This window comes from Vulpes vulpes, chromosome 6 (assembly GCF_048418805.1).
Source record: "Vulpes vulpes isolate BD-2025 chromosome 6, VulVul3, whole genome shotgun sequence".
In the NCBI taxonomy this organism is placed as follows: domain Eukaryota; kingdom Metazoa; phylum Chordata; class Mammalia; order Carnivora; family Canidae; genus Vulpes; species Vulpes vulpes.
Genome location: NC_132785.1, coordinates 98888278 through 98915144, shown reverse-complemented (window position 1 = coordinate 98915144; position 26867 = coordinate 98888278). Strand labels below are relative to the sequence as shown.

The window sequence follows — 26867 nt, the reverse complement described above, 5'->3', positions numbered from 1 at the left end:
ATCATAAGGTCCCTGAGCTTATTGTCAACTGTAGTTATCATATTGATCCATCTGCTACAGGCACAAGGCCCTGGAGAGCAAGGGCCTTGTATTTCTTGACTATCACAGTAGACTCATCTCCAAACGGTGTCTGGCATATAAAAGTGCTTAATATACATATTTCAAATCACTCCATCAATCACTCATCTGTATTTGACAAGGGAGCAGTGAGGATATTATAAGAGTATAGCTAGCTGCATACAAAATGTGGGGAATATTCCAGAATAAAATGTGGGAAATATTCCAGAACAACTATTCCAGAACAACTATAGGTGCATACAAAATGTGGGAAATATTCCAAAACAATATTCCAAAACAATTTAATATCTCACAAAAAACACAAGGAAATTTAATGGACTAATTTAAAGTATGAATCAAATGATAAAAACTTTTGGAGAAAATCAGCTTCTGATGACATGGCCTTTCCTGAATCCCTTAGGAAAAAATGTCTCAACTATGACTGTGATAAACTAAAATAGTATTCTAGTCAGTGACTTTTGTCTTGTTTAACAAATACTTACATGGTCCATGCTGTGTCCAGAAACTGTTCTAAATACCCTTTTTTTAAGATTTTATTTATTTATTCATGAGAGACACCCAGAGAGAGGCAGAGACATAGGCAGAAGGAGAAGCAGGTTCCCTGCGGGGAGCCTGATGCAGGACTCAACCCCAGAACCCGGGGATCACAAGCTGAGCCAAAGGCAGCCACTCAACCACTGGGCCAGCCAGGTGCCCCTGTTCTAAATGCTCTTTAAAAAATAATTCTTATAATATACATAATAACCCTAAGAAGTGTTAGTACTGTCCACATTTTTACGATTGAGGAAATTCAAAAATATTAAATATCAGAAGTCACCAGTTAGAAAGTGCAGGGAGCTAGGATTCAAATCCAGGATTCTAGCCTCAGGAAGTGTGCTTAGATGCTAAGCAAAACTAGCTAAAGGGATGAAGGCCACCGCCCTCATTTGAGGGCAGGGCAGAGTGGGGGTCAGAAATAGCTAAGTGCTGACACTGCCTTCAGTAAAGCACCAGACTGTGAGGTCAGCTCTATATGGACCTGCACCAGCTGCCAGGTGTTATGGAGGGCAGGTTAAGGGCTCCAAAGTGATTGGCAGGATCTAAGCTCATTTAGAAGTTGCAAACAAGGGCCTCAATTCATCTCCTTCAAAAATAAGAGAACATATTTCTTACAACATAGTCTAACTATACTCTGGAACTCAAGTGACTTCCAGAGTATCACAGAATACTGAAATAAAAGTTACCTAATAATATCACCAATGATGGCCAAAACAAAGATAAACTCCTGATGAATTACTTAAGAATGATTTACTACATCTTGATAAGTTTAGCAGAGCTCATAGTTGAAAAGCAAGGAAAGACATGGAGAAAAAGATCATATTTGAACTTTGAACTGGTTTGAAACTTATTTACCAGGATGTCTGAGTGGCTCAGCGGTTAAGCATCTGCCTTTGGCTCAGAGCGTGATCCCAGGGTCCGGAATCAAGTCCCACATTGGGCTCCCTGTGAGGAGCCTGCTTCTTCCTCTGCCTATGTCTCTGTCTCTCTCTGTGTCTCTCATGAATAAATAAATAAAACATTTTGTTTTTTTTTAAAGAAACTTACTTACCGGTAAATGGAACAAGTCTGAATATGATTTGATAACGCTTTCACGCATGGTAGAAAACTGAAGTAAAATTGTCTCTCGAAGATTGAAGAAAAAGTTCATTTGATATACTTAAAACCTCATAAGATAGGGTACCTGGGTGGCTCAGTCGGTTAAGTGGCTGCCTTCAGCTCAGATACTGATTCCAGGGTCCCTGGGATAGAGCCTCACATCGGGCTCCCTGCTCAGTGCGGAGCCTGCTTCTCCCTCTCCCTCTGCCACTTACTTCCCTGCTTGTGTTCATGCTCTTTTCTCTCTAATAAATAAACTCTTTAAAAAAAACCTCATAAGATACATGGTTTTTTTGTTCCTCATGAAATGCAAAGGATGAATGACAAAGAAAGGTAAGGCTGAAGGCAGAAATTAGCATCTTAGCCTTTCATTGGGAAGAAGTTACTCAGAAGCCTGCTATTTAAGAGGCCTTAGTGACATATTTATGCCTCTATTTATCCAGACAACGCTATGATATGACAAGGAATGCCTTTTGAACTCCACAGCTCATTTCGTGGTGAGTTCTCCTGCATCCTAACTCCTTATTTTTCCTAAATCCTATCCCAGCAAGTGCTTATAACGACAGAGTAAATGCCTCACAAGAACAAAAAAAAAAACCTTTTTCTTTGTAAAATAGAATTTCTGAGCAGTAACTTCCTTTCATCATCCCTACTCTTTTAAACAAATCCTATTCTCTGGCTTCCGTTCTCTAACTGAGCTACAAATGTCTAAACAGTGGGTACTATGGTCTTTTAATGTAATCAGATACAGCTCCAAAAGATAATTTTATGTGTTGATTACTTACTCCTTCATTTGCTCATTCACTCCTTCAATATACATTTTATGAAGCACCTACTATGAACTCATATTATGCTAGGTTCTGAGGATTCACAGTCAATAAAGATGTAGTCCTGACTTTTAAAGAGTTCCTAGTGTGGTAAAATGTTTGGGATTTGAATCCATCTCCTGGTTGCATAGGGGAATTATGCCTAAAGAAAAGGATACTTAAAGACCGCTTTATTTTTACACAGTAATAGTCCACCTAAACACAGGGGTGGAGGTGAGGGAAGTTACCCAGTAACATCATCTGCTGCCTTTGAAACCAAAAATGGCTGAGTTCATGAACCTCTACATTGTACAATTCACTCTGAGAAGAAGGAGGTTGGTAAACATTTACCTTTTAGGAGTAGAAAGTGTTCAGATGGGTGTTACACCTAGTCGGCCTGATTTTCAGACCTGGAGTCAGTAGGGCTGTGTAGTGGATAAAGCTGCCCTGTGTGTCTCCTGTGGTCATAGCAAACTACTTACGGGGCACACTGCTCTTGAGCCCACAAGAGAAGAGCCTTCTTTGCAGACATCTGCCATCTTTCTTGGGCTCTGGAGCATTTCTTAGCTGGAGGACTTGAGGTAGGAGATGAGTCTGCCACACTCACACTATCCAGGGAAGGTTGATTGTAATTGCATGAAAGAGTCCGGGCAAGCTCCTCAATCTAAGGAAGACATAAGAGTCAACACATACAAATTATAAATTAGTAGCACTGAGGCAAAATCTTTACCAAAACAAGAACTAAAAAAAAAGTATCCTATAACAGTGAGGGGCTACTCATGGTGAAATAAGCAATAGACAAATCTTTGAATAACAGCATTTGTCATCTTGTGTGCACTTAGGCTTCTTTCCATGGACTTGGGTAACTCGTTGCCCTTATTCAGGTATTGCATTCCACCTTGAGGGCAAGCTCTCTTGGACTATTCATCCCTCTAAAATGCTTACAGAGCACTTCGCTGGTGCTCAACCCCTGTCACTCTAATCTGAATTGAACTAATTTGAGATTCTAGTCTAGAAAGTCTTCCAAGAGACTGGGTTAGTTAAAATGAATCCTTGATGATAAACCATTAAGAAACAAATATACATACAGAAAGAACAGTCAAATACATAAGAGATAAGTTCCAAGAAAGAAAAAAAAACTGCAATTAAGTATGTGGAAAATGACCTCATAGTCATTTAAGAAAGCCAAATGTATACAATAAGAGGACAGCTTCTTCATTTATAACACGGGCAAAAATTTTAAAAGTTAATATCAAGTGATGGCATCCTCTAGTAAAAGTATGAGAAAGTGGATTTTTACATATTGCTGGTAAGCACATAAGTTGGTTCAGATTTTTTGGAGGGCAGTAAGATAATACCTATGGAAAACTTTAAAAGATAAATCTACAAACACAGTAGCAAGTATTGTTGAAAGAAGTACACGTCTTAATAATTAATAGATCCACCAGACACCAGTAATAGTAGATGTGACCAACACAATTAACAAAGTGGATCTGATTGGCGTATCCCATTGTACCTAAAATGGCAGAATCAACATTCTTTTCAAACCCATATAAAATATTTACTGAAATTGACGATGCTAAGTCATAAAGCAAGCTTAAGCAATTTTGAAGAACTGAAATCATTCAGAAAATATTATCTGACCACACTGAAATTAAGCTAGAAATCAGTAACAAAGATATAACAAACAAAATCCCCAAATATTTGGATATTAAGCAAAAAATGTTATAAAACCCAGAGGTCAAATAAGAAATCATAATGAAAATAAACTATTTTGGGACCCCTGGATGGCTCAGTGGTTGAGTGTCTGCCTTCAGCCCAGAGCGTGATCCTGGAGACCTGGGATTGAGTCCCACATCAGGCTCCCTAAGTGGGGCCTGCTTCTGCCTCTGCCTGTGTCTCTGCCTCTCTCTGTCTCTCATGAATAAATAAATAAATAAATAAATCTTTAAAAAAAAGAAAAGAAACTATTTTGAACAGAGCAGTAACAAAAATATTGTATGCATGGATTAAACAATGTAATATTTTAAAGATGTCAATTTTTTCCAAATTATACACTTAATGCAATCCTCATTAAAATTCCAACAGATTGTATGCATGTAAATTGACAAGTTATTTATAAAATTTATGCGAATATCAAATCAACATGTTGTACACCTTAAACTTACACAATGGTATATGTCAATTACATCTCAATTTTAAAAATTATATGAGAATGCAAAGAGTAAGCAATAAACAAAATAATCCTAAAGAACAAGTTGGACACGATCAGATATCGAGACTTTCTATATAGCTATAGAAATTGATATAGTATAGTACTTGCAAGGATAAATAATGGAACAGAACTGACAATCTGACAATTGGGAGCCACACATATATGGTTACTTGATTTTTTTTAATTTACTGGCCCTACAGTACACTAGGAAAATGATGGTCTTTTCAATACATGGTAGTGGGTCAACTCGATAGCCATACGGAAAAAAATAATTTTGATTACTTTAATATAACATACTCAAAAAAATTCATTCTCAAAAGATTGTAGGTCTAAATGTAAAATGTGAAACTATTAAGCTTTTAGAACTGCACTGTCCAATATAATAGTCACTAACCACATGTGACTGTTTAATTTAAATCAATTAAATTAAATGTAAAAATTTAATTCCTCAGTCATACTAGTCACATTTCAAGTGTTTAACAGCCACAAGCAACTAGTGGCTACTGTCTTGTACAGTGAATACAGGACATTTCTATCATTGAAGAAAGTCCAATTTGGACAGAATTATTCAAGAAAATAGCATAAGAAACTATCTCCATGCTGCTGACAAAAGGAAAGATTTCTTTACAGGACATATAAAGTACTAACCACCAAAAAAGGAAGTTGATAAATTTGAACTACATTAAAATCATGCATATCTATTCACTAAAAGATTGAAAAGGCAGCCACAGAATCAGAGATGATATTTGCAATTTATAGATATTCGATAAAGGACTTGTATCCAGAATATTTTTTAAAACTTCTATAAATCATTATACACAATAGCATAGCTAAAATTTAAAAATTTTAATGTCAAGTATCAGTGAGGATTGGAGCAAGGAATTCACAAATTCCAATAACAGTGTCAAGTTTAAACTCATAGATTATGTAAAGTGAAATAAATCTGACACAAGAGTATACAGTGTATATAAACCAATTCAGTTATATTTCCTTTATAGGGAAGTAAAATGCTAAGCTAAACAATGATAAGAGATCAAAGTGATGGTTTTCTTTACGGAATGGGGCAAGGACTGGAAGAAACACCTAGGAACTCTGGAATGCAGGCAATGTTCTCTATTTTTATCTTGGGTGGTAGTTACATGGATGTAATTTATAAGACTACGTCAAACTCTACACCACTTAAAATGTGTGCATTTTTCTCTATGTATGTTATACTTCAACAAAAGTTTATTTACATTAGCAATACAAAGACAAAAAAAAAAAAAAAAGCAAGACTTATGGCCAGACAATTTCACTTCTAGGAAACTAGGTCATGGAAATAATTAAGATTGTATGGAAACATTTTATCTGAAGGGTAGTCTTTTTAGAATTGCTTACAATCGTAAAACTGTGAACATTCTGACTGTTAATTAATGAAATATGGTTCTTTGCAATAGAGCACTAGGCCTCCATTAACAAATATGTATGAATTCAGAAAGATGTTCATTAGAAGAGACTGAAAACAGTTTGCATAGCATGACCATTCCATGTGATAGATAGATAGATAGATAGATAGATAGATAGATAGATGATAGATAGATAGGTAGATGAATATATACATTCCTTCCTGCTGCACATATCATGAAATCTATATACCAAATTATTTAGTGCTTATCAGTGATTGGTAGAATTATTGGTCGAAATTTTTAATTATATTTTAAATATCCTGGAAAGTATGGAGAAAAAATATAATAAATGCCTATTATTGTCAAATTTTAACATTTTACCACATTTGGTTCATATTTTTTTAAAGAGATGAAACACTGACACAGTTTAAGCCTTCTGTCTTTCCCTCTGCAATTCCATTTCCTTCCTTTTCCAGAGGGAAAAAAACACAATTCTAAATTTGGTTTTCATCATCCTCATGCATATTATTCTACTGCAACTTCAAATGTGGGTATCCAGAAATCATATATAGTCTTATTTTTAGATGTTTTAATTTTTATACAAATTAGTCATTTTCTAGTTTTTATAAAATAAGCATTTATTTCCTACATAATTTTTAAAGTTATTTTCTTTTTTTTTATTAAAGATTTTATTTATTCATTCATGAAAGACACACAGAGAGAGAGGTAGAGACACAGGCGAGGAAGAAGCAGGCTTCATGCAGGGAGCCCAATGTGGGACTTGATCCTGGGACTCCAGGATCATGCCCTGGGCCAAAGGCAGACACTCAACTGCTGAGCCACCCAGGGATCCCTTAGTGTTATTTTCAAGGTAATTATAGAGATATAGAACATGCAACTTTTAGGTTGCAGCAGAAAATCTCCACTAACTCAGAATCACAGGTCTGGAGAATATATTTATCAGTCATAAGTATCATAAAGTCTGGACTATAACTGTCTTTGCTGTTTTCTTGGTTTCCTAGCACAAAAACTAGCACACAGTAGGTGTTCAAATATATATGGCATGAAATTAATCCATGAATCAGTCTTGAATAGGACTAGGTGTTGTGGTATTATTAGATTGAACAAACCTGGGAGATTCTACAAATTTAGTGGGTTAGTTTTCAAAAAAATTCACTCCAAAAAGCATCCTACTATCTCTTGCCAGAGTAAGTAAACAATAGGCAAAATTTTATCATGGCAGGTTCTATTCAGACTGGTGCTGATACTATGGATAATGTAAGATATCATAATTCAGCATTCAATTTTCAAATGCAAAATAACATAAATGGCCAAAGATCTACCTGTCAAGATTTCCAGAGTGTCTTGTTTCCAGAAGAAACTCAGGACTGAATTTTATTGCATTACACTTATTTCATACTGCAGTAATTAGAACAGAAATAGCTTTCACATCATCAAACTACTTACATGAAAGTGCAGAATAATTGTCCAAATTAAGCCAAGAATAATGGATGGGTTTCCATCTATAATATCAGTAACATGAATATTTATTAGCTTGATCTGGAAAAGAAGAAACATGGGTTAAAAGGAGAAAACATTTTATAGCATTAATTTCTCCTGTGAATCTTCAGATGAAATTCATACTCACTGATCGGTTTTTTAGGAATGTCAGGGCATGTTCTATATTGATTCTACACTGGAATGTATTAGATCCTTTGTCTCGAGGCTACAAAATTCAAGCAAAATATATTACTTAGAAATATGAAAAACAATTTTTTAATCAACAAAAGGTTTTTTAATGTCATTTAAAAGCTTACCAACTGTTGTCCTGAGAGTACTTCTAGCAGGTCCAGGAGGACATGCCCCTTTTTAATGTCTGCAAATAGGTCTGATACAACCGAGGGAGGAATGTGCTACAAGAGGTTACAAGAAAAATACTCATTCAAACATTGCTCGAAAAACATAATACCTTTAAGGATCCCATAAATGTGCTGTGTGACTTCACAAAAGCATTAATTCAGTAGTGATTTTTAATTAACGGGATGAGAGAGAACACACAATGTTCTTTATCAAAGCATGGTAAGAGAAGTAGCGAACTTAATTTATCTCATGGCAAATTTCCAGTAACACAGCACTCTTGTAGCTTTCACTGAAAGCTTAAAACCTGTGCATGGAGGCAGCATTAATGGCATTTCAAATCAGCCAGTAGTGACCTATTTGAGGAGTAGATTACACTCCCAGAGTAATCTGTTTATGAATTTACCCCTTCTAGAACTGCATCGGACAGGGATAGATGGCCTGTGAGGAGAGACTCAGTCATTTTTTATCTAGATTATTCCAGGCACATGGTGTCCCTGAGAGACAGGATGGACAGTGATTAAGATCAAGGCCTTTGGATCCAAACTGCCTGGGTTTGTATCCCACCACTATCACTTACAAGTGGTGTGGCCTTGGGCAAGTCACATTAACGTCTTTGTACCTGAGTTTCCTTGTTCTTTATTTTTTAAGATTTTATTTATTTATTCATGAGAGACACAGAGAGAGAGAGAGAGAGAGAGAGAGGCAGAGACACAGGCAGAAGGAGAAGCAGGCTCCATGCAGGGAGCCCAACATGGGACTTGATCCCGGGTCTCCAGGATCAGGCCCTGGGCCAAAGGCTGTGCTAAACCGCTGAGCCACCCGGGCTGCCCTCTTGTTCTTTAAACAAGAATAATATCTCATGGAGATGTTGTCAAGTCTCATAAATGCAATGCAAATTCATTTCACTTAAAAAGCTTTGAACAGTGTCTAACATTTAACACTCCTTACATATGAGTGTTATACATATAACACTCCATTGTTATTTTATTATTATTATTACATTTGATTTTTAAAAGATGCTGCTGCCTTAAATATTTTTAGAGCACTATCTCCCATACCCTTAACAAAAGTCTCTTTTTTGTGTTGGGAAAGAATAAGAAACATCTAAACAAGGTCAAGGTGACTTCACCACATTCTTTCAACCTTTTACATGTCACCAATACCATTTTGGGGCCCAAAGGAAGGGAAGGAGGAATAACTAAAATATGTTTATAGCTTTATTTGCTCTTTTTTTTTTTTTCCTCACCTTTGCCAACTGTGAGTTGATCCAGCAGGTGAAGGTTTTCTTCTGAGTGTCTTCCTGTTCAGCTATTGAAAAAAGACAACAGCAGTTATAAAATAAGCCTCAGAAGCCTTTCAAATATAACAAACCTTCAAAGGTCTATCACTCTGGAGATTGCACACATTCCACAACTTTTCCAGCCTTCTAGGACTTGGTCTGAATTTCAGACGTTTGTTCAAGAAGTGCTTTGGCAATAGCATGTTGATAGGAGATGTTTTTTATCGCTGCATGCAGGTTAGCTGACAAGAGACGATTTTTTAAAAGATTCTTATTTATTTATTTGACAGAGAGAAAGAGCACAAACAAAGGTAATGGCAGAGGAAGAGAGAGAAGCAGGCTGCCCACTGAGCAGGGAGCCCAATGTAGAACTCGATCCCAGGACCCTGAAATCATGACCTGAGCCAAAGGCAGACGCATAACCGACTAAGCCACCCAGGCACTCTGAGACCATGATTTTTAACACTTTTACCAACAAAAGAACTAAGTTCCCATATGGCCTTGACAGTGCAATATGAGGAACTGTGAAGAGAGAGAAGACTTCACAACCCAAAAGCACTTGCAGTCAAAGCAAAATCCATATATACTTAAAGACAAACCCAGAACACCTGAAGACATTTTAAAAGGCTCATAAAGTCATGGACAGTTTAGTCTTGATATTTACAGTATTTACTGCCACTGCACCAACAGTAAATGAGCTGCAATCAGAGTCAGAGTCCGAGCCACCGAGCTCGAATCCTGCCTCTGTTACCAAGTAGCTGGGCAACATCAGTTTCCTCAAGGAATCAGGTAATAAGCACTCGCCTCCAGAGACTGTTAATGATTCACTTGAGAAGTGCCCGCATTTACTCTTACTAACAGGACAGGAGTCAAGGGGAAGATCTGAACACACAGGGTATGTCTACCCCTCCTCGCCGGGGCAGGAGCAGGCCCTACACCAACACCACGCTCCCCACCCTCCCTCTGCCCTCCCCAGCTTCAGCAGGCATGTCAACCCTGCACACCAGAACTGAGTTTCCATCTCCCCAGATGTCCTCACCTGGCTGGCCACCCAGGAAGGGACAGATACCCTCTCCTCCCTGGGCCCAAGGCTCACAGCCTTGGCACCACCATCTACCTAGAGGTCACCAGGTCTCATCCCAGCACACACGCAGATACACACATGCAAGCACATGTGCTGCACACACGCCCTGGACTCTCAGGTTCCCCTCTGTTCTCTCACTCAATTTCCATAAGATTCTGCACACTTTTTCTCATCTCCCACCTCTCCTTAACTCCTGAAACCGTTCCACTGATCGTGAACCCAGAGTACACCTTCAGCAAAATCCCCCATGTGTCCAAACCCTCTCTGCCAGGCGTTGCCTCTCTGCTCTTGGTGAAAACTGGCCCACTCAAGTGCTGGCTCTGCTTCCTCTTACTCCCCTTGTACCACAGGGTCCTTGCCCCTCGCTACTGCTTCCAGATCATTCTCCACTCTGTCCCCGAAGTACTCCAGCTTTGACTCTCAAGTCATCAGACTGTGCCCACTGTCATCTACTGGCCTCTGTTCACTCCTCACCATTTCTCAAAGATTTCAGTTCCTTCCCCACTGTCCTCTCTCCAATACAACTCCTACATCTTGACAATTTCAACACACATACTGATGAAGCACCCAACTTCCTGGCCTCTCCGTTGTATTCTTCTTCTCCAATAAACTTGTCTTCTCTGCTTCAACCACTGACCACCATGGTCATACCCCTCACCTTAGCAATACTAGCAACTGCAACTCCTTGCAGTCTTGTTGTGCATCTCTGAACAACAGCCCTAAGCTTTTCAGTTCCTCCCCTCCAGCGCCCCAACTCCAACCACCCTTGACACCCATCAGCGACTCGAAGCCATTGAATTCTGCTTGCTTTGCACTGTCCTCGCCCTCACTGATACCCTTCCTCCCATCCTTTTCCAGCTGCTCCCTCATCAAGGTCACCATGAATCCAGGTCATCAAGGACCCTCCCCGGCCTCCGACTAGAGCCAGTGGTTAATTGTCAGCCTTCACCTTACTGGACACTGCACTCTCAGTTTTTCTCCTACATCACAAGCTGGCTTCTCCCTTTCTCTCACACTCCATATCCAATGCCTTGGGAAATCCTCTCTGGTGCTCCTTCAGAATATGACCACTTCCCACCACCTCCCAATCTGGATTACTGCACTAGATCTCTAACAGGTCTCCCTCCTTCCAGTCTTGCCCTCAAAATACTATTCTCAATGCAGCAGCCAGCGTGATGTTGCTAAAATGTTAACTCAGACTAGGAAACTCCTTTGCTTACAATCCTTTGAGGGCTCCTCACTTCACTCCTTAAGACGGCTGCAAGGCTGACACTCACCCCCCTCAGCTCATCCCCCAGGCTCATTCTACTCCAGCCACTCTGGCCTCCCTATTTTTCTCAAACTCCCTAGAAACATTCCCACCTCAGTGCTTTGCCCTAACTGTCCTTTCTCCCAGGTATGCTCTTCTACAGATATCCCCATAAGCCTAACTTTCATCCTATTTAAAGCTGTAACCCTTCCACTCCTGCTTCCCTTTATTAGCTCTATTTTTTTCTAGCACTTACCACCTTTTAACATCTTACGTAAGTTATATATGTTTATTATGTCTTGCTCTTCTCCCAACAGAATATAAACACCACATAGACAAAGATGTTTTGTCTGTGATCTATTCTGGGTACCTAGAGGAATCTGGCCAAGAAGACACTCTAAAGAAACTTTTGCTAAAAGAATAATAATACTTTAATTAATCATATTAAATTGATTGTATTAATAATAAAACTAAATTATAATTAAATTAAGTTAAAATTAATAAAGGATAATTTTACTGATTATTATAGTTATACTTTACTTACTATACTGAGACAGTCAAATCTACTTTTATGTGTCTATATTCCTTTTTTAAAAAATTGTCTGATCTACCTTCTAATGTTTTTCTTTGATCCCTTCCACTCTCCTTTATGAACCTCTAGCTACCACAGTTGTAACGACTGAAATTGTTGGCATGACATCTAACTAGAGCTCTTAACATTTTTTTAATCTGATGTGAGTTCAGGTTGAGGAACTGAAGAGAATCTGAGTAAATGTGTTTTCGGGTGTTTACAATCCTGGCTGATTAGAGATTAATGATGCACTTAGCCTTGTTGGATTTTTTTTTCCTTTTTTTAATCCATTTCATTTTTCTGCATTACCAGCTTAAATTAGTTATAGCCCAGTGATTTACACAGTACATGATACTCAATAATTATCAGTTGAACTGAATTGAGTTCTGGCAAGCCAACTTGAAAGTTTAGGCTTTCAAAAGTTATTTGTGGGACGCCTGGGTGGCTCAGCGGCTGAGCATCTGCCTTCAGCTCAGGGCATGATCCTGGTCCCAGGATTGAGTCCCACATCGGGCCTGCTTCTCTCTCTGCCTGTGTCTCTTCCTCTCCCTCTGTGTTTCTCATGAATAAATAAATAAAATCTTTTTTTAAAAAGTTACTTGTTTTATATAAACAAAAGAATTACAAAGAACCACAATTTTGTCCTACTTCAAAATGTTACAACATCTCCTACAATCTTTGGGATGTATTTTCATTGCTTTTTCTCTTAGTATCAGTAGATGATACAACAGTATTTTTAAGCATATAGTTAAACATTACAGATTTAAACAAAAAATTGTATTGAAGGCTAATTTTGCTCCTCAAGAGAAAAAAAAAAAGAGAGATAACAAGTTTTTATGACTCCAGGAGCAAATTACCTGCCCATAATGTACATTAATCAAGGCCATGGAAAAAAGCAGGGAGGGACCTATCCATTATTATAACAATAAAGCAGAAATCCAAATCCAAACCAAAATAAACAAAAAAGCCAAAGATGACTCTTCCTATCCTTAAGGAACCAAGAGAGATTTTTCCTCCCAGGAGATATATGAAAAAGAAACTAATTAGGAATGCTGCTAGGTCTAGGAGATAAGAGTCTGCACTTATTTTAGGAAAGTTACATGGCAGAGAGGGGAGATACGAAGGTGGGTAAAATCATCTTGGAAAGAGGAAAACGGGGGATCCCTGGGTGGCTCAGCGGTTTAGCACCTGCCTTCGGCCCAGGGGATGATGCTGGAGTACTGGGATCGAATCCCACGTCGGGCTCCCTACATGGAGCCTGCTTCTCCCTCTGCCTGTGTCTCTGTCTCTCATCTCTCATGAATAAATAAAATAAAATCTTTAAAAAAACAAAAAAAAAAAAAAGAAAGAGGAAAACGCTAGCACAACACTGAGTGCTCTAACTAGATTGTTCCAATTGGGGGCATCTGACCTAATCTGAGGTTGGACTGACATGTATCCCGACAAGGATAGAAACTACAACTGAAAATAATCAAAACTTGCCCAATGAAAACCCTAAATTATTCTTGTCTTAATTTGATAAAATCTAATAGAAACTGGGGAAGGGTGGGAGACAAAAAGAGAAGCAGTCAGAACAAATCCCCACCAGTAATCTCCAGTTAACAAAGGAAACAGAGCACGAATGAAATCTTCAGAAAAGGATTTAGAAAAGAAACTTGATGGCTTTTAACTAACTCATTGTCCAAATTTAGAGAACAACTTGTCAACCTGGAAATTAGAACCCTTCAAATGCAACAAGGACTCTTTGCTTAATGGCAAACAAAGATGGCCCAAGTACAATTAAACACTTTTGCAACAGCTGAATTAAATGGTTTCATATGTGCCATTTTATTTATCCCTTGACACACTTTTCTCACACTTTTATACTGTCTTATCCCTGAAAAGCAGTATTAATTCAACAGGAACCAGAGCCAAAGAGATCACCCTATGGCAGGATAAGTAACCATTTGTTCTTTTCAAAGGCTGACCCATTGGGAAAAAAATAATTGAGAACCGATTCCTTTAAAGCAACTTAATTTGAGTGGGTGAGATTTTTTTTAACTGTCAAATTTTATTTTGTAATTTCTAAGGTAAGTTTCTAATAAAATAATAAAACTCTTTTCAAAATGGCACGTAGAGAATAGAATCAGCAGATGTTAGGGATAAAAAGTGAAAGAGTTAAAGAGAATAATAAAATGTTATAATGGTATATTTCTCCATAAAATGCCGAAGAATGGAGAATGAGAAATTCTCTATCCTGATTTTTAAGGCAAACAAGAAATATGCATAATGTAGAAAAACATAGTGAAGTTTATGTAGATATTTTTGACTCTCATTCTTGGAAAATATCTGACTGAATTTGAGAAGCAAGACATTCTAGGCAAAGGTTTTCTCTAGATGTCATTACCATAAAAATACATTTAATCCCTGAGTTTGTCCTTATTCAATCTGCTTTATGTGAGCTGGCAACACATACCCTTAGCTGGAAGACACCTTAAATGAAAACAAATTGAGTTAAGCCCAATTAAGGAGTATGGATTTTAAATTCATTATGAAGTTCCCAGAAAAACTACCAGGGCTACTAGGGAGCAGCAAGACCCAGATGCACAAGAGTTCATCTAAAGTGTTGACACCTCCCCCCAAATCAATTAATTAATCAAAATGTTGACTCCAGCAATCCTCACAGGTAGTAAGAGTTCAAAAGCAGTTACCTCAGACATGAGAATCGTTACGTTATCACTTAAACACAGAACAATGCAATATTACAATGTGGCTTCTCCAGGAATGTCCTCTCCTGCATGAATTCACTGAGAAAGCTCTACAATCTCCTTATATGTAGGAATTTCTTCTTCCCTATTATTGGTATTGCTAACAGGTTTACTGCACTTGGCTCCAGATTCACTCTTTTGATCTGTCACTCTCCTCATTAAAATCTTTTGATCATTCCTTAATTCCTTAGCGAGTAAATTCTAAATTCTTAGCCTAACATTCTAGGTCATTCATAGTTTGGCTCCAATCTAATTTTTTGACTCATCTCCCGTGACTTCTCTACTCCTATCCTACTTTTCTAGAAGACTATAAATCCACAACTCCCCAGTTAAGTTTCACTCTTTTCTGCATTTCATGCCATTGCCATGCTATGTGTCCTCTGGAATGGCCAATCCTCCTATGGCCCTCTGCATTCATAAAAACTCAACACAACATACATGGTGGGCATTCAATCGACATCTGTTAAAATAAGACATAGTCTGTTCAAATGCCTCCCTCTCTAAAGAGAAATAGATATAATCTCTTCTGGTTCTAGTCTCCCACAACACTTTACTGGACTTTTTTCATATTGTTATTAGAAAGTAATATACAATACTCATAAAACATTTTTCCAAGTACTACTCAAAATTAAAGGTTAATCTTAACTTCCTTCAAAAATCCCATTTTCCTTCCCCAGAGACAACATTAATTAACAGTTTCCTGTGCATCTTTCTAGATAGATTAAATATAAAGCACATATATTCTAAAAAAGCAAGGATTTGTTTGGGTTGATCACTGAGTCACAAGCTTCTAGAATATCTCACTAGTAGGAGGCACTCAGTATTTGTTGAATGAATGTATGTATATGTAAATTAAATGATTATACATGACATAGCTTCATTTTTTAAGTTGGTAATTCAAAAAGCAGAGACTTAGGTATACTACTTAAAGTTAAAACGCATCTGCTAAGCTATAAGAAATATTTTGCTTTTTTTTAATTTTTTATAAGAAATATTTTAAAAGGAGATAATACCCTTCCAAATTTTTTTGCTTACCAGAAAGTAAGCAAAAAATATCTGGCCAAAAAAAAAGAACAAAGTAGATACATATGTGCTGGTTTGGATATATTCTTAATTGAAAAAAAGTAAGTTGTAAAATAGTATGTTTACTCTTATTCTACCTGTAGTTTTTAGATTTTATTTTTAAGTAATTTCTATATCCAATGTGGAGCTCAAACTCACCACCCCAAGATAAAGAGTTGCATGTTCTACCGATTAAGCCAGACAGGCACCTCTCTATCTGTATTTTATTAAAGGATACCAATATGTATCATCCAACAGCTTACTTCTACCTTATGATAATTACTACTTGCTGCTCATATCAGCCTTGTATCACCAGAGTCACGTAAGGGTGTGTGGTTTCTCTCCCACTCAATGTATAACCTTGAAGTTAAATATTTATGCTTGTGTGGTTTTGCTTCCCCTTAGCACAGTACCTTGTGGATAAGAAGTACTCAATAAATATTTGCTGATTGAAAAACTCAGTAAGTATTAAGAGTATGGAAAATCAAACTGTCTTACTGTATGGAGAAGAATTTACTGACAACATTTCCTAGGCCTATGCCTTATTCCAGTCCTTGTTTTAAGAACTCCTGGACAATTTCTTTCTTCCATGAATAAAATGCCTTGAACAAAAGGGCAGGTACTATAATGAGATGCTGTTGCCATTCCTTAAAACAACACTGCCAACTCACTGTTGCCTGGGACAGAAATGGTAGGGATAACTAAATTTGGAAAATAATGCAACACATTTTAGCCAGGTGTGCCAACAGCCATATCAAATAATCTTAATCAAGCTGTTACTGAATAGAAAGGGAACTAAAAATAATAAGCCCACCTCTTTTATTCTTTCTCGTGGAGATGATAAACAAATAAAAGAAACAAATTAAGAGAATAAAAGCACACAGGCAGGCAAAATCAAAATAAGAAAAGCCTAAAACATTTGAAGAATAAACAGGAAAAGGTGTGTTACTGAACTACAAAAGAGGAAACTATTAACTAACAGAAAAAGGAGGGTGGCAATTTACTACACATTTTCTTGCAACCAACCAGAAGTAAACTAAACAAGTCAGCAAAAAAGAAAAATAAATAGTTCCAAGACTGAGATCTCACTTACTGAACGAGAAGAGCTGAGTTTGGAAGGTAACTCCTGACTAATAACTCGCAAGCACAGCATGCAACCATCTCTCAACCTCAACACTTTTTTTTTTTTTTTTACAATTTATTTATTTGAGAAAGAGAGAGAAGGAGAATGCATATAGGGGGAAGGGTAGAGGGTGAGAATCTCAAGCAGACTCCCAGCTGAGTGTGGAGCCCGATGCAGGGACCCATGAAATCCCATGACCCATAAAATCATGACCTAAGATAAAACCAAGAGCAGAAGCTTAACTGACCGTGTCATCTGGGCACACCCTCAACACTTTTATGTCAATATTCCTCTCCTGGAGAATCTGTGTTGGCACTAAGGAAAAAACAGCACTCACCAATCAGACTCAGCATCCCAGGACCAAAATCAAACCCCTTCTCCCTCCCTCTCTCCACACCTATCCTCACCAGTGTTTCCACCTCACAGATTTAACACCATGATCCTTCATCATCCCCAAGTACAGACTCCCATAAATCAGGCCAAATTTGCTCCTGTGTAGCTCTGGTATCCTCTTCCTTCCTACACCACTAAGTTCCCCCAGCCCTCCTGGCCCATCTGCCATCAGCCATGGCCTGCTCTTCCCATGGCCAACCAGGTCTGCTCTACTTTCTTCAATCCATTCTCTGCTTCAGCCAGTAGAACTTACCTTATTCTCCTTTCCACTTTGATGGTTTCTCTCTGCTCTAGGGATAAGGAGCAATGTCAGTAACAGCTGAGGAGGTGCTACATGGTCCATCCCAGGGTACTTCTCCAGGCTTAGCACACACTGCGCTCCTCCTCTCCCCTCTACACAGTGTTCCAGCCACTCCATCTTCTTCTGAGGCCATTATGAGCTATGTTCCCTCCTGCTCAGCCCTTTGTACCAGCACCCCTCCCTTCATCTAGTCAACTTCCACTTTCACTCAGGTCTTAGTCAGTGGTTCATCCTGAAGGAAACCTAAGTAAATTTCCCTTTTGTTGTTTGTTTTCATAGAGCCATACTCACACTCCTGCCCCATTTAGCACTTTCCTCAACTTGTAATCACTGACAAGGTTAAGAGCACTGGCTCTAAAGCAAGACTACCTGAGTTCCCATATCTGCCACTTATTAGCCGTGTGCCTCAGTCTTCCAAACTTAAAATGGGGATATTAGTACCTACCCCCTGGGCTGTTAGAAGGATTAAGTACTTATACCAATATAAATCAGAGGTCAACAAATAAACTATAATCTGAAGGCCAAATCTGTCCATCACCTGTTTTTGTAAATAAAGTATTATTGGAGCGCAGATATAATCATTTGTTTTCATACTGCCTGTAGCTACTTTCATGTTAAAATGTAGTTGTGACAGGGACCATATGGACTTCGAAGACTAAAATTTTTGCTACCTGGTCCTTTATGGAAAATGTTTGCCAATCCCACACATAGACTATGACTAGTCTAACACAAATAGATATTAGCTACAATATGGAAGAAAGAGGAAATTAGTATGCTAAGTGAAAGAAGACAGTCACAAAAGACCACATACTATATGAAATATCCTGACTAAGGAAATCTATAGAAGTGGAAAGCAGACTAGTGGCTGCCCAGGTCTGAGGGAAGGAGGATGAAAGGTTTTAGGAATGACAACTAAAGGGTATGGCATTTCTTTTTAGAGTAATGAAAATGTTCTAATGAGTTGTCTGGTATATAACTCACATCTCACATTACATCTCATAAAGCTATTCCCCCAAAATATTAGCTAATATCTGTGAGATTATTTAATTAATATGCACCTTCTCATTAGCCTATTGGTTCCTTAAGAGTATGGGTCTGATTTTGCTCCTCATTTTGTCTGCAGCACCTACCCCATGTTGTAGGAATTCAGAAAATGTTTGTTAAATGAGTAAATGGCTGGGGAGAAGTGAGTGGGGTTTTGTGGCTATTTTTTCCCAATGTAAAAATTTAAATACTGAATTTATTCGGGAAATATATGACATACAACAAATGATTTCTACTTTGGGCCTTAGCGCGTGGAATCCAGACACTTCATGTTGCCACATGAGCAAACCACACCCTGTGCAACACCTGAGATTTCCACACTGAGGCTTTTGTTTCCAGCCTCCCTGGAACATAGCTCCTGGCCCTCTGCGTAAGCAAATCTTGTATTTCTAGCACATGCAAATAAGCCCATAATACAGATAAAATGCCTACAATTTGGGGTGCTATTTGCTCTCCTCTTTCTCATCCTCTTCTGACTCATCTGAGTTGCTCAATAAATATCTGTGGAATGAACAAATCAAAGAAATGACTCCATTTCTTCTAACACATATTTCTTATTCCACAGTATCTTTCATCTACTTTATAAAACTGAGTGCTTTTCTCTGGAAAATCATGACGTGTGAGCCTGAGCCCTAACTCCGGAGCACAAAAGAAGTGATCTGTGCTATGATTACAAATCTAGGATGCTTACACTCTTGAATGCCAGCAAATTACTCAGGGTCATTGTTTAAGTTCAGAGTTCTATGTCCCAACTCCCAAGGTTTCTGATTCAAGGGACTCACACAGACTCTTTGAGAAACATCTCTGTAACTGGACTGATTTACACGTGTGACTTATTTTTGAGACAACAAAGGGAGCAGGAAAGGCTTAGCAAAAATAGTGATGAAAAATAAACTCTGAGATATTGATGTAACGTAATTCAATATAAGTCTATAATAACTTGTAAGTATCCTAAGACACACTTAACGGGGCTCAGAAGGCTTGCTGAAACAACTTGAGTCCAGGAATAAATAGGAATTCAGGGTAAGCACCAGTGACATCATTTTATTAAAGGCTTCCAATGAAGTGGTCAAGTAGGCATTTTGTGAATGAAAACATTGTAGCTCCCAGAAGATGAAAGATTTTTAATCATTCAATAAACATTTATTGAAAGTCCACTATGTCCTCTATACTGTGCCCTAGATCTCACATCTGGTAGAAAAGATTCAAATCCAAATGTGTCTGATACCAAAATCCATGTTATTTTCATCATAATTAAAAATCAGCTGAAATGTCAGATCCATGGCCCCTTCAGCTTATCACCCTCTCTCCCCAACATTAAACCCAAACTTATTGAAAGTATTGTCTACATTGGCAACTTACTAGAAAGCTAGCTTCTACCCCAACCACTCCATCTAATTGTAAGCAAGGCTACCTGTAATATTCCCATTGCTTAACCCCATAGGTACTTCTCAGAACATACTAGATATCTTGAAAATTCTGATGCTGTTTATTACCCTCTCCTTGAAACATTCTCCTTCCTTGGTTTCCATGATATCACACTCACTTCGTTTTCTTCCTACTTCTAGTGACATCCCTTCTCGACTCTGTTATAAGCCTGTTTTGCTTTTTCTGTCTCTGTAATGTTCTCTTTTTCTAGATATTTCCATCTACTCCATAGGAACAAATTACTATTTATATTCTAATGACTTACAATCTTTCTCTTCAGCCCAAGTGTCTGCTTCTTTTGAGCTTCATGTCTATATATCCCATTATCTTCTGGGTATCGCCACTTAGTTATTCCATAGACACTTCAAACTCAACATTGCCAGAAGGTTGTCATCATCTCTAACTGGCTCCCTTCCCCCACCAAAGGTGTTCTCCTGCATTTTTTTTTCAGTGAATGTTTCCATTATCCACTCTTCTGCTGAGGAATAAACCCGAGTCATCTTTAGTACTTCCCTCTCCTCACTCTCCCATACCTAGTCAATCAAAAAGGCCTAATGACTACCTCAGTAAAGCTAAAGATAAGATAAAATTTAAGAATTCAAAGCCTTGAAAAGTACACCAATTAGATATCTCTTGATATCTATTTCTATCCATCCTCACGGGCACCTCCTCTAGAACAGGACACCACTATCTCTCAGCTGACTGTTGCAGTCTTTAGCTGGTCTCTCTGTCTCCACATTCATTCCCACAAGACTACACCCCATACTGCAGCCCAAGTGATTTTTTTTTTCAGATTGTATTTATTTATTTGAAAGACAGCAAGCATGAATGGGGGGAGGGGCACGGGCAGAGGGAGAAGTAGACTCCCCATTGAGCAGGGAGCCTGATGCAGGACTGGATCCTAGGACCCCAGAATCATGACCTGAGCCAAAGGCAGACACTTAATCTACTGAGCCACCCAGGCACCCAGCCCGGGTGATTTCTAAAACCAGTTCTGAATATGTCTCCACTCACAATCCTTCAATTGCTTCTCCTTGGTCTTCGAAGCAATTCAAACCCCCATATATTTACATGAACTTGTACAGCTTCATCTCTTCACAGTCTCCTTCAAACTGTAATCCTCAGTCTCCCTGAACATCCATTTCCTTGAATGTGCCACATTCAGCCCCATATTCTGGCTTTAATATGCTGCTACCACTGTCTGGAGCACTCTTCTCATCTCCATCCTGTTCACATACTAACATACTTTAGCTCTAAACTCTGAAATCACTTCCTCTGGGAAGCCTTCCCTGACCCCCAACGCTGGTAGGTGCCCTACTCTGTACTTCCAGAATACTACATCTTCTCTCTCTTACAACACACCCATACCATCCTGTAATAGTCTATGTACTTGGCTATCTCCGTGTCATCAGAACATACATCTTAGGACAGCACATTCTATATGTCATCCCATGTGTTTGGTACAGTGTCTTGTACACTACAAGCATTCAAAAGCACTTGTCGAAAATAAGTGAACAAATAAATGGACTGGGATCGAAAGATAAATTAACCTATACTTAGAAAAAGCATAACAAAAAATGGAGTAGTAGTATTTTTAAAAGTCCTATATTTCTCTTCAACAGCTACCTGATATCTCTGTTCCCCTTCACAGCAAAATTTCTTCAAAGTGTTGATTAAGTCACTCTATCTCTTTCCTCACCCCCAATCTCTCCTTGACCCACTCCAGCCAGGCTTCTATCTCTACCACTTGAGTTTGGCTAACTCTGTTAGAGTTACCAATCTGGTGGCCATTTCTCTTCAATACGATTGACTTTATTCCCTTCTTTTAAAAAAATTTTTTTTGGGCAGCCCCGATGGCGCAGTGGTTTAGCACCGCCTGCAGCCTGGGGTGTGATCCTGGAGACTCGGGATCAAGTCCCACATCGGGCTCCCTGCATGGAGCCTACTCCTCCCTCTGCCTGTGACTCTGCCTCTCAATCTCTCTCTCTCTCTCTCTCTCTCTCTGAATAAATAAAAAATAAAACCTTTAAAAAAATTTTTTTTAATTTTTTATTTTTCTGAGAGAGAGATCGAGTGAGCAAGAGTAGGGAAGAGAGGCAAAGGGAGAGGGAGAAGCAGACTCCCTGATGAGCAAGGAGCCAACACAGGGCTCAATCTCAGAACCCTGGGATCATGACCTCAGCTGAAGGTAACCAAATGAGCCACCCAGATGCCCGTCCCTCCTTGAAATATCTCCATCTAGGGGCTTCCATGCCATCACACTCACCTGGTTTTCCTTCTTTGGCCTTGGCTACTTCTTCTCAGTGTCCCTTGCTTTCTCTAAATACTGAAAGATCCAAAAGTTCTGCTCTAGCTATGCATTCCACAGGTGATCTCTTCCAGGCCATGGTTTTAATTGTAAATATACCAGTCACATACTGATGGCTCCCAAATCTATATCTCTCCTGAGAACTCTGGATCCTTACATCTAACTGCCTTCTTGACATGTCCATTTGGGTATCAAATAAGCATCTCATAACCATCAGAGCAAAGATAAACTCTTAATCTCCTCATAACTTGTCTATCAGGTTTCCTCATCACAATAAATTACATAACCAACTACTCAATTGCTCAAAGCAAAAATTTAGAAGTTATCCTTGATCTCTCTTACTACTTACTCCATACATGCCAACATTCACAAGTATCCTTTAAAAAAAAAATCCATGATTCTTTAGCTTATTCCTATCACCCTACTACTATCCAGACTACTCTGATATTTTATCTGGACTACAACAAAAGCATCCCAACTGGCTTTGCTGCTTCCTCTGCCACCTCTCAAATAACCCCCTCGCCACACAGCAGCCAGAGTGATATTTTGGAAAATGTAAATCAGATCATGTTACTCCCCTAACTAAAACCATCCAATGGTTTCCCATTCACACATCTTACCTTGGAGCTGATAAATCCCTGCCTCATCCAGCTCTGCCTTGCTTCGCTCTCCAATACCATTTCATGCCCATCACATTCCAGCCACCCCAGGCTCCATGAAGTCACCAAGCTTGTTTTGGAAAGATCTTAAATGTTATTCAAATTTGATAAAGGCTGTTTGTGTTCTGATTTGAGCCAGGTGCCTTTCATCTCATAACATTTAGTTGTGGATACAATTGGTAGACCCTGTGCAGTAAAGATGGAAAAGACCAAAGCATGACCAGTGAGCACTGCTCCACCCCGGAGGCAGAGAGCAAGCATCCACAGCCATTCTTCTGCCCTTTTCTTTCTATGCTCATTCAACATGCATCACCACACAGGCTGTCAATGACTAGGAGAGATTATCCACCCTGAATCTCACATCTCTCCTCCAAAAATACACATATTTAGAGTTTTGAACACTTCATTTCTCTGATAAATCTTCATTCCTATCCTTTTATTTACTATTTTTAAATGATTCTAAAAAGACCTGGTGGTAGTAACCTTCAGTTCTCATGAATATTGAGAATAACAAATGCAGTTACCTTTTCCCAAAATTTCCCTGTATGTTTTGGAAAAACACAGCCATCAGAGAAACTATAGTCACCAACGCTGAAATTAGAAGAGGGAAGTAATCTCTTGAAGAGGCACACTTAGAATAACCTTTAATTTTTAGAGTGTAAAATCACCCACTAACCCCACCAAATGGTTATGGATTAATCTCTTATATTGACATCTTACTTTCCTATTTTCAAGGAGAAATTACTTCGAGTTTTATTTTTCCTAATATACTACCTCAAGCTCTGAATAATTACACTCCCTCCTGAAATGCACGCAAACACAAAAGCTCAGAAAAATCTTGTATCTCCCATGGGGCTAATTAAAAAGGATTCTGATTTCTATAAGGAATGAATGAGATCTTTGTTAACCTACTTTAACAGGACTCTAAATGACCCTGGATTTATCTTGCCCTGGTTTTCAAAATGTAACTGACCCAGAATAAAGTAAGCTTATCCCCAAACTCCTGGTGAAAACAAAACCAAAGTTCCCAGAAGCCAAAACTATATATATACAATCCCCCCCCAAAAAAATCTTTTTTCCTCTCTCAAAGAGACTATACAGCACAAATACTACTGCTTGCAGAGCTATTTTATTCTTCACTTAATTGGAATATTTTAAGATTATAAAGCTTTACATTGTCAAGGCAAATAACCTTCCAAGAAGCAAAAGATATCATCAGCTACTATGAAATCAGGAACTTTCTGGAAGCTTTCGTGTTGGGACAGTGCAGCACTGAGTGTCAGTGAAGAACCATAATTTGATTATTTTCCCTGGGTATAACAATCACCTAATCCCTAAAAAAAACTCCAGAGATGATTTGCTTTTATTCTTAATAACTGAGCAAGCAGTCTGAACTGGTTAGGGAAGCAAAAATACAGCCTGAGAGTGCATATCCTTTCCTTACTCTTCATTCATCATGTCCATCAAAATTCCGCATTGAGGACCTGGCTGTAAAAAGGTAGAAATTCCACTCAGAAGTCTTTATTAATCCCATTCCTCTTTCTCGGACTTTACATGGTTTCATTCATTTGCCTTCATAAAGCAAACAGAATTTCTCTTAGAAACACAATACTAAAACACTACTGAGCCTGCAGACCCATAAACGACACCCACACTGCCTCATGTCTGAAAAGACCCATGTTCCCATCCTCTCTCATTGAACACTGAACAATTCTTCTAATTCAGGGTACTTTATTATTTTATATATATATATTGGAAAAGACCACTCATTTATTCACTACACAGTTGTTTACTGAAATCCTGAAATATGTCAGAAACATCACTGGCAGTAAAGATGCAGGAGCATCCTATGGAAGGCTCCTAATACTTACTTGGCGGAACTCAGAAGGTTTATTAAAGCAAGCAATGCCCAAGGATGAGAGGAAACTCAAAGATTAAAAAACAAACAAACAAACAAACACAATTACAAGAGGTTCAGCAAGAAGACAACTCATCCCAGGCAAGTTCTTACCAAAAGGCTTGATTTTTACAATGAGAGGGACAGATAATTCACCTCTCAAAAAAAATTATACAGAATCCCCTTTCATTCTTCACCTCCCTACAGTTGAAGTGTGAAAAGGTACTCCAGACAGCATATTGAGTCAAATTTTGGTTGGGTTTTATGTTGAATCCAAAATTAGGGGTAAGCCCCGTATAGTCAAGGATTTCACGTTGTTACATAAGAATGATTAAATCCATGTGCCAGCTCATGCTCTTTCACCTGATAGCAACAAGCAGAAGTATCACTGGACCACATGCTTCTTGAAGGTACACAATCTATTCACATCTCTGTCCCCTTAACAACAAGCCCACAGCACATGGTCGGGACTCAGTATTTACTGAGCAACTGAAAAAAATTCAACATTACATCACATTATTGTGCTTATCATCTAGCCCACCAAACATGAACCATGTCTAAAAACATCACATTGGGTGCCTGGGTGGCTCAGTGGTTGCATGTCTGCCTTTAGCTAGGTTGTGATCCGGGGGTCCTGGGATCGAGTCCCGCATCAGGCCCCTCGCAGGGAGCCTGCTTCACATTCTCCCTTGTCTCTGCCTCTGTGTGTCTCTCATGAATAAATAAATAAAATATAAATAAATTCATTAATTAATAAATAAATAAATAAAATATCACATAAATCAAACGCCTCCCTTAGATGGATACTGGATAAATAATAAATAGATTTCAATGGAGCAATAACTTAACTACAGGGACCCAGATTTCACTATCAAGCCCTACTGAGTAATGTCCATCCAGAAGGCATAAAGGGTTTTTTAATATTTTAAAATATATCATCTGGAAGACAACACTAAATAAAACATATGAGCATTGTTTGAAGGGACACAGTAACTGGGCCGAACACGGTTTTATACAGGTTCATGCAGACAGTTAACCATTTTGGCAGGATTGCACGGAAGTGAACTCCTCGTGCAGTGTCAAGAGAACACACACTCCTTCCTACTTCTTTGTTTCATTAATGATAACATTCTGTATTCAAATGCTATTTTTCTAAAGCATTGGCCTACCTCATTGTTGAAAGCAATTTGCTCTTGTTACAAAAGTTTATCATACCCTTTTATGGCTAACAAATTATTCTATTATTTTATTATTCTAGAATGTGTAATTCTAACAAAATGCCTGAAATCTGAAATATATAGTATCCAAGACAGTTTAAGAATGCCAAAGCTGCTGTTTAAAATATCAGAGTGAGGCAGCCTCATCTGGCAATTTCAGTCATTAGTAATATGACTTTTAAATGGGTCCTCTACCTGTGTTGTGCTTTTAATCCTTCCATGACGTGAAGTTCTCAAGAAAGAGTTTCTTTGTGAGCAGTATAGTTTATCTACAACAATTTACATTAAGCACATCAATATAAAATAATATCCCATGGCCTTCTTATTTGATGCTGTAAAATACTTAGTGAAAACATAGTAAATAGAAAGAGAGTTAATAATGTGGACATTATAACTGCTGCTGCTTGCTATGACTCCAAGCAGCTCTAGACCTTGGAGCCTCTCTATTAGTATCCATATTCAGTAGTGTCAGAATCCTGCTGAGTCTTCCACCCTGATGGTTTTCACATCTGTTCTGTACTTTCAT

The 26867-nt window shown here is 38.4% G+C and overlaps 1 protein-coding gene across 8 annotated transcripts in view; it reads right to left on the bottom strand.

The window, feature by feature from the left end:
• Nucleotides 1–26867, bottom strand: part of SYNE2 (spectrin repeat containing nuclear envelope protein 2) — a 321249-nt gene that overhangs the window by 237395 nt on the left and 56987 nt on the right. For all 8 annotated transcript variants that reach the window (XM_072762565.1, XM_072762566.1, XM_072762568.1 and 5 more), the window contains 5 exons: nt 9226–9287; nt 7937–8032; nt 7768–7845; nt 7587–7679; nt 3002–3183 (listed from right to left, as the gene is read on the bottom strand). In XM_072762565.1, the coding sequence (XP_072618666.1) occupies nt 3002–3183; nt 7587–7679; nt 7768–7845; nt 7937–8032; nt 9226–9287 (511 nt within the window). The remainder of the gene's footprint in view (nt 1–3001; nt 3184–7586; nt 7680–7767; nt 7846–7936; nt 8033–9225; nt 9288–26867) is intronic.